Below are 13491 nucleotides of genomic sequence, written 5' to 3' on the forward strand. Positions count from 1 at the left end.
GGGTATTTAATTACTAAATTCAGTATAGGAAATTTTATTTTTCATTACTTGAAGGCACCAGCCAGTTCTTTTTGTGAGATTTAAATTATTGATTAAATTGTTCTTATTATCTTTTCTATATATTTCTAATATTATCTTAAATCGTAGTAATCATAGGTATTTTAAAGAGCTTACTAGCTAATAGGGATTCCTTGTTGCATAGCCTATCATGAATTGCACTGCCACCCAATGGCTGGGTGTCCTCAACAGTTTGAATCCACCAACAGCGCTAAGGGAGAAAAATGAGAATGATCCTGCCACTACAATTTACAGCAAATAGAAGTTGGACTGAGTAGGACCAACTAAATGGTAGGGAGTTTAGCAGTTAATGCTAAATCTGGATGTGGAGTTGATTTTATTTCTTACATTTTCTTTTGGTTTTTCAATCATATGGTTTTGTCTTTCCAGAGGACACATGAACATTTATCAAATGCTAAACATTATGTATAAAAAGTGATTTATTGTTGTTGTTAGTTACTATTGAGTTGACTGATTCATATTGACTCTTTGAATAATACATCTGAACCCATCCTATCCTGTGCAATCTTCACCATCTCTGATACCCTTAAGCCCATTGATACAGTCACTGGATAGATTAATCTTATTTAAGATTTTCCTGTCTTTCTCTGACCCTCCACATTTCCGTGGACAGCATTCCCCTAACAACACACTCAAATGTGAGCTGAAGTGTCATCATCCTTGCCTCCAAGGAGCACTCTGGTTGCACCTTCTCCAAGATACACCAATTCATTCTTTTGACAGTTCACAGAGTATTCCGTACTCTTCAACACCATGACTCAAAGGCATTGATTCTTCTCTGTTATACTTAGTTACTGTCTACCATTTTTTTGTTGTTGTTGTTACTGTCTAACTTTAAAGTGCATCACAAGTAATTGAAAAGATGATGGCTTGGACCAGTTTCACCTTAATCTTTAAACTGCCATAAATTTCCCTTTACGACTTTGTAAAGGGCCGTAACACCAGATTGTTCCAAATGTAAAACACATTATGATTTCCTGACTGCTGGTGCTAAGGGTGTTAATTACAGATCCAAGTAAGAAGAAATCTTTAACAACCTTAATCTTTTCTCCATCTCTTGGTCCAATGGTGTGTAACTGTAACAGTTTGTTTGATCACCTTTTTTTTTTTTTAAAAAAAAAAAGAACAAATACAGATCTCTTCCAGTCAGTTGACCAGGTATCTGTCTTCCAAGTTTCTTGGTATATCCTGGTGAGCACATCCAAGGTTGTTTCTATTTGTGGAAATCTATCAATTGGGCTCTAATTTTTTGCCAATTCCTTCAGTACAGCTTGAACTTCTTCCTACATGACCACTGGTTCTTGATCATTTGCTGCTTTCTGAAATGGTTTCATGGTGACCAATTCTTTTTGTTATAGTGACTATATGTATGTATTCCTTCCCTTTTGATGCTTCCTGGAACATTCCAGGTTTTGCCCATCCTTTCTTTCAGTGTTGCAACGCAGGGCTTGAAATGGCTTTTCATTTATTTAACTTGAGAAATGCTGAGTGAATCCTTCCCTTTATATTTTCTATCTCTAGCTCCAGAAAATTATACCTCTAAATGGTATTTATTTTCCTAGAGATGACCCACTCTTCTTTCTTAAGATGACTTTGGTGGAAGATTAATTAATCCAATGAGGAGTGGTGTAGAGTTGAGTTTAGAGTGTAGTCCTTCAAGACTCAATCTACCTCTAAACTCCTTTGACTCTCTGTTCAACATCTAGTTTAGGGTATTATTTCAGATGTCTGCCCATGACTAAGCTCTGGACTCTAGTCTTTGTATTGAAAGATTACTGAAGCACTGCACTCTGTTTTACAGAAATTTTTTTTCCTTAAGTTTTTCATTTACTGCCATGTACAACTCAGTCCTCAGGGGAGATGAACTGTGTGTTGAAAGCTATGCCAAGCATGTGCCAAAAGTTCCATAGGTTTTTCAGTTCCCCATCAAAGCCCAAATTAGGCTGTCAGTGCATAGAATTGATAAATGTCCCTAGGGCAAAAGTGATAACAGGTCAACTCATACTTCTCATGTTCTCTCCTCTAGAAAAGTTTTATCCTCTTTGTAGCTTATTCCCTGAGAAGCTTTCTGCTATCTTCAAACAGACTCTTTCTGTATTTTATGAAGTTTCATGTTGTTCTCAGCAGTACTGAACTGCCACCAGCTAATCTGCCTACACAGAAACAGATTTTTTAATGACTTATTTTGAAAGTTTATGTTTTTTTCAGTGAGATTTTCATTATTTAAGAGAAGTATTACCAGTCCAAATAATATTTTGCATCTACTAAGATATGTTTAGAAGCAGAAGTAGCATCCATTTCCTAAACAACATGCCTCCGGAAACTCTATGAACTTTGACAAATGTTGATTGTTTTAGAGGGGCTTCAGGCCTTTTGTTCATAGTTCACTATGAGGCATGCTCAACTAAGGCAATCAACAACAATGACAAATGTTATAAATACAATTAGGTTATCATAATATTAGGATATCTAGTTAATTGCTAGAAATAGCATGTATATTACTAAATGTGTATATATTTTCTTCCTTTGGTATTATAACATGGTAATTAATTCCTGAGATTTTAATCAATCACTACCACTACAAAGAATGAAGGCTTTTACTTTTATTGGTTCAGTGAAAGTCTTGGTAAAGTAAGGAAGAGACATGTTTTTATTATCTTTATATATTTTGGACAGCTTGGACCCAACATTTGCTTGTTAGAATGAAGAGGGCCCTTAACATTTCCAGTTAAATATGATATACTTGATTGAGTTATAATGCTCATATTTTCAAACTAGAAATGGAAAAGGTTCTAGTTCATCTAGAACGCATCAGGATTAGAGAAACTGATTCAAGTCAAACCAGAATCAGAGGAAATAACTTGATAAAAGTGACAATTTAGTCTTCAGTAGACAAGTCACCTTTGTAGCTAGCACCAGTGCCAGGTCCATGCCATTGCACCTTCTTTACTCTTGATTGCCCTTCCCGCATTTATTGGTATACTAAAATGACTGAATATGAACATTAAGGACTCCATGAACCTGGCCTAATGGGAGACTGTAGAGAAAATTTTAAAAAAGTGACAATTTATTAATTTATGATAATTAATCCCAAGTGCACTCTGATGACTTAGTGGAAAGGAGTTATGCCACCAACCCAAAGGCACGAATCCACCATCTGCTCTGTGGAAGAAAGATGAGCAATCTTCTCACATGAGTTTTACTGTCTCTAAAAACCCACTGGAGGATCAGCTATGAGTCAGTTCTGACTCAATGACTATAAAAACATAACAATGAATACTAAGTCTACTGTCTTCATAGTGCCTTGTTACTATCAAGATATCTGAAAAACAAGACCTTCATTGGAAGGCTGTTGTGTATGATATAAATAAAAAGATGGACAAGTTGTTTTGGACAGATTTTGGAAGAATTTTCCATGCCCTGTCACAAAAGTAGAATGAATAGAATGTGTTTACTAACTAGCTGTTGGCAACCTTTCCTGACTCGCCAAAATACTTCAGTCTGCCAAATGTATGTCCTTTCTTCTTTAGAACCTGCCAGCTGAACATTCACAAATCTTACTATTGTTCTTCTTTTGACAATATTCTCTCAGATCACCATACTCTTCAATTGTAATTGTCAGTGGCTATGGTTTTTAAGTATATTTTTGTACATTATATTGTTGTTGTGTAGGAACTGACCCACCACTAACCCTTCAGCAGGCACAGAAGGAGATTGCCCACCCTTCTCCCCTAGGGCAGCTGGAGGATTTGAACCACGTACCTTTAGAATTATAGTGCAGCTTCTTGTCACTAGACTACCAGAGCTCCATACATTAGATTGTATTTTATTTGTACTTTATTAACAAAAGGTGAAAGATCATGTAATCTTATTTACAGCATAAAATCAAAACCCATACTTATTTGCCTTGTAGTTGGTTTGAAATAGTATCCTATTGTTGTTGTTAGGTGCTATTGAGTTGTATAAGAGTCATGGAAATCAAATGAACAATGAATCTGAACCTTGCCCTATCCCATGCCCTCTTCATCATCTCTGCCACACTAGAGCCATTGTTACAGTCACTGTGTCAATTCACCTCATGGAAGGTCCTGCTCTTCTTGGCTGACCCTCCCCTTTTCTGTGCATGGTGTCTTTTTCCTCCTAACAACATGCACAAAGTATGTCAAACTATGTTTCTCTATTTTACCCCTCTAAGGAGCACCCTCGCTGTATTCTTTCCAATACCTATTGGTTTGTTTTCTCAACAGTCCATGGCATATTTAGTATTCTTCCCTAGTACCTCAATTCAAAGGCACCACTCCTTCCTCTATCATCTTTATTTGTGTCCAGTGTTCATATGCATACCAAGTCATTGAAAAGACCATGACTTTGATCAGGCATACCTTATTCTTTAAACTGACATCCTTATTCTTCTCCACTTGGACATTAGACATTAGACTTTCCAAATGCAACATGTCTTCTGATTTCTTGACTACTCTTAGCAATGTTGTTTATTGTGGATTCAAGTAAGATGAAATCATTGATAATTTCAAGCTTTCCATAGCATATTATAGTGACCCTATAAAACAGAATAGAACTTCCAAATTCTGTAATCCTTATTTATCAGACAGTAATATTTACCTCCTGAAGAGTAACTAGTGAATTCAAACTGCCTACTTTCTGGTTAATAGTCAAGTTCTTAACTACTGTGCTACAAAGACCCTTACTTATAGCATAAATACACAATATAATTTTGCAGTAGGTTCCTACTGTAACTATATCTTTCATATTATCATTGAATCTTACTAATCCAAGTTACAAAATGGCTACAAAACCCACTTCTTGCAGATGGGATACTTTGAAGAGCTGCTTAGAAGGAAAATATAAAATTATTGAAATTATTGTAATACATAGGACAAGAAGTTTAAAAGATAAAACAGAGGCTCCCCAAAACTTGACCTATCATGTGCCTTAGTACTGAAATGTTAACATATTTAATCTATATGTTATTGGAAGGGCTCCATATTTGTTCCCATTCCCAAGAAAGGTGATCCAATTGAATGTGGAAACTATCGAACAAATATCATTAATATTACATGCAAGCAAAATACTGCTAAAGATCATTAAAAAATGGCTAGCATAGTGTATAGATAGGGGAGTGCCAGAAGTTCAAGCAGGATTTAGAAGAGGCCATGGCACCACGGATATTATTGCTGATGTCAGATGGATTCTGGCTGAAAGTAAGGAATACCAGAAGAATCTCTATTTATGTTTTATTGACTGTGCAAAGGCATTTGACTGTAAATCAAGTTTTAGCTGACAGTGAGAAGAAAGGGAGTCCCAGAGCACTTATTTGTGCTCATATGAAACCTACACCTGGAATAGGAGGCTGTTGTGTAAACAGAGCAGGTGAATACTGCATGGTTTAAAATTGAGAAAAGAGTGTATGACATTTGTATTCTCTCCATACCTATTCAATCTGTTTGCTGAGTAAATTTGAGAAGTTGGACTCTATGTAGAACAGAGTTGCGTCAGGTTTGGAGGGAGACTCATCAATAACATGCATGGAGAAGAAGACCTTTGATGAGATGGATTGATTCTGTGACTGTTGTGGTAGGAATGAGTGTATTTGAGATGGCTAGGTTGGCACAGGATAGAATGGCATTTAGAGCTCTTGTACATAGGGTCGCTATGAGTCGCAAGTGACTCGATGGCACATAACAACAACAACAACATGCAGAAGATGCAACCTTGCTTGTTGAAAGTGAGGAGGACTTGGAGCACTTGTTGCAGAAGATCAAGGAATGTGACCTTTTGTATAGATTGCATCTCAATGTCAAGAAAGTGATAAAGATTCTTATCACTGGACTGATAGACAACATCATGATGGATGAAGAAGAGATTGAAACTGTCAACAACTTCATCTTGCTTGGATCCACAATTAACACCCTTGGTATGGGCCATCAGGAAATAAAGAGATGCATCGTACTGGGAAAATCTAGTTAGGGACCTCCTCTCCCAATTATTTAGGAGTAATGATGTCAGTTTGAGGACTAATGTGCGTCTGATTCACGCCATAATCTTTCTGATCACTAGCCATGCATCTGAGAGCTGGACAGTGAATAAATATGACAGGAAAAGAATTGACACCTTTGAGCACTGAACATTGTATGGATGACTAAGAGAACAAACATATGTCTTAGAGAGGGTGCAGCCAGAGTACTCTTTGGAGGAAAGGACAATGAGGCTTCACCTCACATACTTTGGGCATGTTGCTAGGAGGGGTTATTTCTTGGACAGGGACAGGATGCTGGGAAGGGAGGAGGGTCAGCAGAGAGGAAAACCCTCAGCCAGGTGGATTGACATGGTGACTGCTGCAATGGGCTCTTGTACATCAGGAAGTATGAAGGTGGCACAGGATAGGACAGGGCTGAAATCTTTTGTTCATAGGGTTGCTATGAGTAATACTAGACTCAACAGCACCTAATAACAAGACAATTGATTTGTTACAATAGTAGGGATAATATACTTGAAACTTAATGCCTTAAGCATATTTTTATTTTAAAATTCTGGACCCTAGAACTTATTAAATGATTATTCAAATCCCCATGAATAACTGGAACTTAAGGGGAAATTCAGACATCAGCAGTGTCTTGAAGAACTGAGGGCCTGGAGTTTAGCACAGAAGGTTCTGAGAGATTAACTGGTCCTGGATATGGGGTTTATCTGAACATTAAAATCATGTAATCTACTTTGGGTATAAGAGAATGTTTTACCTCCTGTAATAGTTATGTGCAAAGGTAGTTTACCTCTTGGGAATGATCCGCAGTTATATGGATTATTCCTTTTCTAGGCACAGGAGAATGAGATATTAAATGTGAAAAATGAAGTGCACCTTATGGAGAACATTATGGAGAGTCAGAAGGCAGAAAGGGAAGAACTTTCCAACCTTCGCGTGGCATGGCAAGTTAAAGCCACTGAATGCAAGCCTGTGAAACAGCAGTGGGGAGCATTCAAAGAGCACCTTAAAAAGGTAAAGAAAATCCAGAACTGGTAGTTTTGTTAAATGGAGGTTTAGACTCACACACTTGCTCCAGGTAGCATGGGCTTTCATGAGGTATTCAGATAACATCTTATGACAAGTCATCACTAAAGTGATTCTAAAGACCAATGTCAAAGAAAACATATACACATAACTGTTCAATATTTGTTTCAGACTACTCACAACTTAAAACTTCTTCAGGAAGCACTTATGCCTGTGTCTGCACTTGACCTTGGAGGGAGTCTTCAGACCATTTTAGATCTACAGAGAAAATGGATTGAGATGAAACCCCAGTTCCAGGTGAAGACATAGGTTGATGGACGTGGGTGAATGGAGCATAATTTAAAACTCTTCTATTGTGGATCATGTAATTTAACAGACTGGTGAATAACTTTTTATAAACATGGTTTATCTAAAAATTCACTGTCGAAACATTTCTCTTACTGTATTTCTATACGGTTTGATTATTTGATCAGGCCTAAACAGTTAAGGCCACAAAATGTCTTTAATCTCTTTTTAGCTGAGGTTAGTTTTGTTTACATTGAATTCTTTCCATACTAGTATATTTATCATATATATTATGATGATTTTTCTAGGGAGTGTAGACATGATTTAGAAGAGGCAGCTCAGAACAGGGTCTGGCCACCACGGGATGGTCTCTGCATTCCTTAGCCCCTGACTGAATCACTGTGATACCCCATGGTACCCCAAGTGTCTCCTATTATCCAAGGATTCTTGCTCTTCTTCCCCCATCACCCTCATCGTGAGCATATGATGAATTATGTTTCCCATTCTTCATAGTGAACGCTTTCTATACCCCTCCTATCTCTACTGAAGAGTGAGCTTTGATGGTGTAATCCATAGGGAGTTACACTGTCTGCTCAAAGCTGCATGTCTCCATCAGGTAGAATCTACCAGTGGCTACAAGGGACAAAGTCAGGCAGTCTCCTCCCATTTTGATTTACACTCTTGGAAACCCAATGGAGGAGCCACTATAATTGGAAACCAAGTATATGGCAGTGAGTTTTGTTTAGTTCAAAGGTGTGTTTTTTTCTTTCTCCTAAATTTGATACAAGTGCCCAAACTGGTTACCAATCATGTAATCCTGCTACCCTGGATTCTTATTCTTTGCTAAAAAATTAAGACAGAGATGATCATGTCAGTCACTATTTACTTCATGGAATGCTGCCTTTGAAGAAGTCTAGAACCAGAAAACTGAAGATGCCCTGAAAAGTGAATATTTAAGACAAAAATATATAAAACTAATAAAACCATTACTATGTCCCAGAAAGACAGACACCATTGCAAACTGAAGCAGACTTTGTCCTCTTTGTTGTTGTTGTTGTTGTGTACTGTTGAGTCAGAATTTATCCATAGCTGACCCTGCAGTGACTTTTTAGAGGTAGTTAGTAGCTTGAGAGGAGAAGGCCCATCCTTCTCACACGGAGCAGTTGGTGGATTCAAACCATGGGCCTTTGGGATTGCAGTGCAGATCCTTACTACTCAGACACTAGAGCTTCAAAGCAACAACAACAACAATTTGTCCTCTATACATAGCTTAGCCAGTTTGATATACTCTGCATTCTGTATTTATGCACAGTGTGTGTGTGTGTGTGTGTGTGTGTGTGTGTGTGTGTGTATGAATGTTCCTGTAAGGCAGGGACCACTGCCAAGCTTCTTTGAGTCCATGCCTCTAAAGTGTATATTAGATGCTCACATGCTTTAATTTAACTGTCCTTTTAAAAATATGCCCCTGTTCTGCAAATTGTCATCAGATTAAATGATTTCCATTGTTTTTATCTTTGATATACAATCCATACCTGAAATTTTATAGTAGCTCCCTCGTGGAGCTCCCTCGCCTGTCCTTTGTAAATTCTCCCTCAGGGTCTGTATAATTTTAAGGGATTTCTGAAAAAGGGATGCAATTTATCCCTCCCTACACGTGGTGACTATTTGTGGATTCCAGATGACTGCATTTAAAGCAGCCTCTCACTGCGCTGTTCAGCTGGTGCTCATTCTCATCATTCCGCCATTGTATCTTACACTTGCCTTCTCTTGGTGTTGATCTGATTCTAGTATGTATTAAATATCAGGGACGATTATAAGGATTCATAAAATATTCTGAGGTACATTTATTTAGCAGATGATTGGAATATTTGGTGTGTCATAGAAATAGTACACAATTCTCCATTATCCCACTTTAACTTTGAAGTTTGCATCATGGTAATTTTATAAGACACTTTTTCCATTGCTCTTTTTAAAAAATTCTGAGACTATGAGAGTGGAAGAACATATTTCTAACAGCAAGCACAGTTCACAATATGTATTTGTTGTAAATGAGAGAATGATTCATTACCTTGTTGTATTGTCAGTTTTAATCACTCTCTAAAAGTTAGTTTTCTTTTATTGCTTTAAATGTTTAAGCAAATGAATGATGAGGTTGAGTACATTATAAAATTATCTGAAGAGTTAAATGGCAAAGACGCACTGGTGAAAGAGAAGGCTCAACAACTTAAGGACATCATTCACCTCCACCAAAAACAGAGAGAGACAATCCGAGATTACGAGAAGATTCTGTGCAAGATAGTCCAGTTCCACCAAGTGAAAGAAGAGGTAAGACTTAGGACATGAGATGATTTCAAAACCTTAAATTTTAAAGTATGAGACTAGAAAAAAAAATATTTTTGTTAGATGTCATTGAGTCAACAAATTGTTTATTCTGATATCGGATGCTTTTTCAGTCTTTCCTAAATTTCTCTCTCACGGTACTCCCATCTAACCCTCCTTACTTGTCAGCCAAACTGAGCTCTTCTCTGTCTGTCATATGGTGGGCACATTCCTTCCCCATGCCCTGACACTGAGGTGTGCTTACCTGACATGTCCTTCTCTCTTCTCCACTGTCTGATTCCTCTCATGGACCTGCCTTAACTTGTAGTGATTCCTACCTCTTCTAACTTCATAGAGTTCTCATTGCTTATTCCACACAACTGGCATTTTTGCCATCTTGATCATAACATTTATTTCCCAATCCAAGTGTATACAAGTTCTGTAGTGGCAAAAATCAGTTTTAGATTCTTTGTGTCTTAAGTATTTGATGTGATAAAATGCTCAGTAAATATTGTTGGTTGTTTGGTTTGTTTTTTTGGGTTTTTTAAAATGAAATTTTTATTTTATACTGGTTTACTTACAAAATCTTAAATATTGTTTTTCACACGAGATTTTCCCATTTCCTTTACCCGCCCCTCCCTCCATCCATTAACTTGTGGGACCCTAAGATTAACCACTGCCACCACCCTGTTTGGTTTGGTTTTGAAGCTTCATGGTAAATTGTCCCCCATTAACACAAACTGATAGTCATATCTCTTTAAAATGATCTTCTGATTTTACTTAGCTCACAGGCCTAGACCTTACCCAGGTTTGTGCTCTGAGCAGAAAGAACTTAGTTTAATGGAACCTACATTTTTGGGTCCTTAATTTTACCTACTTGATTTCAAACATTGTGACATTTATTTAAGAGGTGCTTATGGAACTGCGGTTAAGCATAGCGTTGCATAGCAGAAGGTTCAAAGTTTGAACTCAATAGCCACTCCATGGAAAAAGTACCTGCCTCATTCTGTAAAGATTTTAGGTTATGATACACCCTTGGAGAGTGGTAGCTTAGTGATAGGAATTACACTGCCAACCCAAAGGCAGGTAATTTGAATCCACCAGCTGGGAGAGAAATGGGCAATTTCCTCCCATGTGAAGGTCCTCTAAAAGTCGTTTGCAACTCAATTGTACACAACAGCAACAACAACAACTCTGTCCTATAGAATTATTAGAAGTTGAAGTAAATTTAATGGCTATGGGTTTGTGTGTGTGACACTGATGTGTCAAATGTGATAATGGTTACCCATGGCGGACAGTGTGGTGGAGCTGCCCAGATAAAACAAGCTTGGAAGCAGGAGTGGCATCCACTTCAGAAATAGCTTGCCTCCGGAAACCCTATGAACTTAGAGAAAGGATGAAAGTTATAAAAGTGTTCAGGTCTTTCATTCATAGGGTCGCTATGAGTCACCTACGACTCGATGGCACTTAACAACAACAACAATGTGTGGTGGGGGTATTTTGTTGTTGTTTAATATGTATTAGGCTATGTCATTTATGACTAGGTGTGGGAAACTCTGGTGACCTAATGACAATAAACTGTGCTGCAATCCCAAAGGCACGTAGTTTGAGGCCACTAGCTGCCCTGTGGGAGAAGGATGGGCAATCTCCTCCCATACGATTAACTGCCACTGAACATCTGCTGGAGGGTCGGCTGTGGGTCTGTTCGGACTCTACGGTATGCAAAAACAACAGCAACATAGTATGGTTTAGCATGTAGACTTTAAAATGGTTTCTTTTTCATTAATTTCTTATAAGTTTTTTTATTATTATTTGAATGAAAGTTTACATTTGGTTGTAAAGAAAATGAAAAACAGAAGTTGGCTTTTAATTCACTCACTCGTACATGCTTTGTTTCTGTTTTCCCCTTTCCCTGCCCCCATTCAGGACGTTTTCCCCTTTCCCTGCCCCCATTCAGGACATAGTGTACGTCCTGTTCCAGATTGTTGATTGTCATACACTTGTCTGAACTATCATTTGTTTCAGATTAACCTTCCTGGATAGTATTTTATAAACATGGCATACAAGTAATTCTTAATGCTTTAAATTCCAGCTGACACAGCTCATGAAGTCAAGAGAACTAGAGTTTTTACAGCAGCCTGAGGAACTGAGTGAGGCTCGCGATGTCCAGGCTTACCTCAGTCGCTCACAGGAAAAGCAGGCCCAGATCGACCATCTCCACATGCTGGCCCTTTCCTTGGGAGTGGCCATCATCTCTGCAGTGCAGCAGCCTGTAAGCAACTTTGAACTTTATATGCACTTTTATAACTCAGACTAAGCAGCCTTGGCAGTGTAGTGCATTGTGTGTTGAGTTGCTAACCCAAGTTCATCAGCAAATCTGAACGAGAAAGATGACAAGTCTCCTCCAGGAAATATTTTATAGCCTTGGAAATCCAATGGAAGGTGAGCTATGAGTTGGACTCGACTCTGACAGTGGGCCTGATTCTACTTTTATAGTTGGGATTATGCATTTAATATGAACTGGGAGAAAGCTGGGCAATCTCCTCCCATATCATTTACTACCTATGAAAATCTGCCAGAAGGCCAGCTTACGTGTCAATTCCAATTGGAAGGCACACACATAACAACCACCACCACTAAAATTGCCTATTATATGTTAAATTGAGAAAACACATTAAACTGTTGGGGCTATTCTTTATGGTGGGTTTCTACCACCTACTGTGACACTGATGTGTTAAATGTAGTAACGGTTACCCATGGTGGACGTGTTTGGTGGAGCTCCCTGATTAAAACAAGCGTGGAAGCAGAAGTGGCATCCACTTCCGAAATAGCTTGCCTCCAGAAACTCTATGAATTTGAAGAAACTATCAAAGTTACACAAGTGTTCAGGTCTTTCATTCATAGTTTCGCTATGAGTTGTCTACAACTGAACAGCATCTAATAACAACAACAACATAACAAAAGCAAGTAGGCTTTGTGGTACTTGGTGCCAACTGAAATATTGTTGATTTGAACCTACCAGCTGTTCTATGGGAGAAAGACTGGCAATTGATTTCCACAGAGATCATAACCAAGGACACCCCATGGGACTGTTCTATTCTGTTGTATGTGGTTGCGATGAGCCAGAATTGACTCAAAGCAATGAATTTGGTTTTATGGTTTGTAACAAAAGGAGAATTAAGTAGGAAATGAAAGAGTTCTTTGATGTAGCTGTTCCCATTCAAGTTTTTTTTTAAAAAAGAATATATTTCAGAACTATGTTCTCCATTATGGCAGTTGAAATGGCAATTTAGCTCTTGAAATGAGAAATGCAGCTAATGCCATGAAAAAACTAAGCTTTCAACTCCATTTAATTGCCATTGAAATTCAAAAGTTGGCACTCTGTGTAAGTAATGAAGTACTGGGAACAATTTGAGTATGTGAATTTACTTTTTATATGATAAATTTTATAAAACATAAATACATATCAAATATTTTTAAAATAGAAATTTAGTAATAGAATCAGGATGTGATCTACATGTAAAATGCATAATACATTTCAGTGGCTAAGATGTGTTTTTAAAAAAACACATCTTATCCACCAGATGCTCTGCCGGGGAAGGAGGGGCAGTCTCCTTCTGTACCAGTCAGATCTGATTTGATGGTACACTCACACAAAAATGTTGTTGTTGTTATGTGCCGTCGAGTCGTTTCCGACTCATAGTGACCCTATGCACAACAGCCCTAAACCCTGCTCTATCCTGCGCCAACCACACCGCCTCTGACACACCCATCCCGATTACCCC

The 13491-nt window shown here is 38.0% G+C and overlaps 1 protein-coding gene across 1 annotated transcript in view; it reads left to right on the top strand.

The window, feature by feature from the left end:
• The window catches only part of CCDC141 (coiled-coil domain containing 141), a 258070-nt gene that overhangs the window by 203981 nt on the left and 40598 nt on the right, over positions 1-13491 (top strand). Inside the window, exons 13-16 of the mRNA XM_006878954.1 lie at positions 6911-7090; positions 7274-7399; positions 9524-9712; positions 11799-11978. Of these exons, the coding sequence (XP_006879016.1) occupies positions 6911-7090; positions 7274-7399; positions 9524-9712; positions 11799-11978 (675 nt within the window). The remainder of the gene's footprint in view (positions 1-6910; positions 7091-7273; positions 7400-9523; positions 9713-11798; positions 11979-13491) is intronic.

Source organism: Elephantulus edwardii, unplaced genomic scaffold, assembly GCF_000299155.1.
Source record: "Elephantulus edwardii isolate Elephantulus edwardi_28Jun2011 unplaced genomic scaffold, EleEdw1.0 scaffold00001, whole genome shotgun sequence".
Classification (NCBI taxonomy): domain Eukaryota; kingdom Metazoa; phylum Chordata; class Mammalia; order Macroscelidea; family Macroscelididae; genus Elephantulus; species Elephantulus edwardii.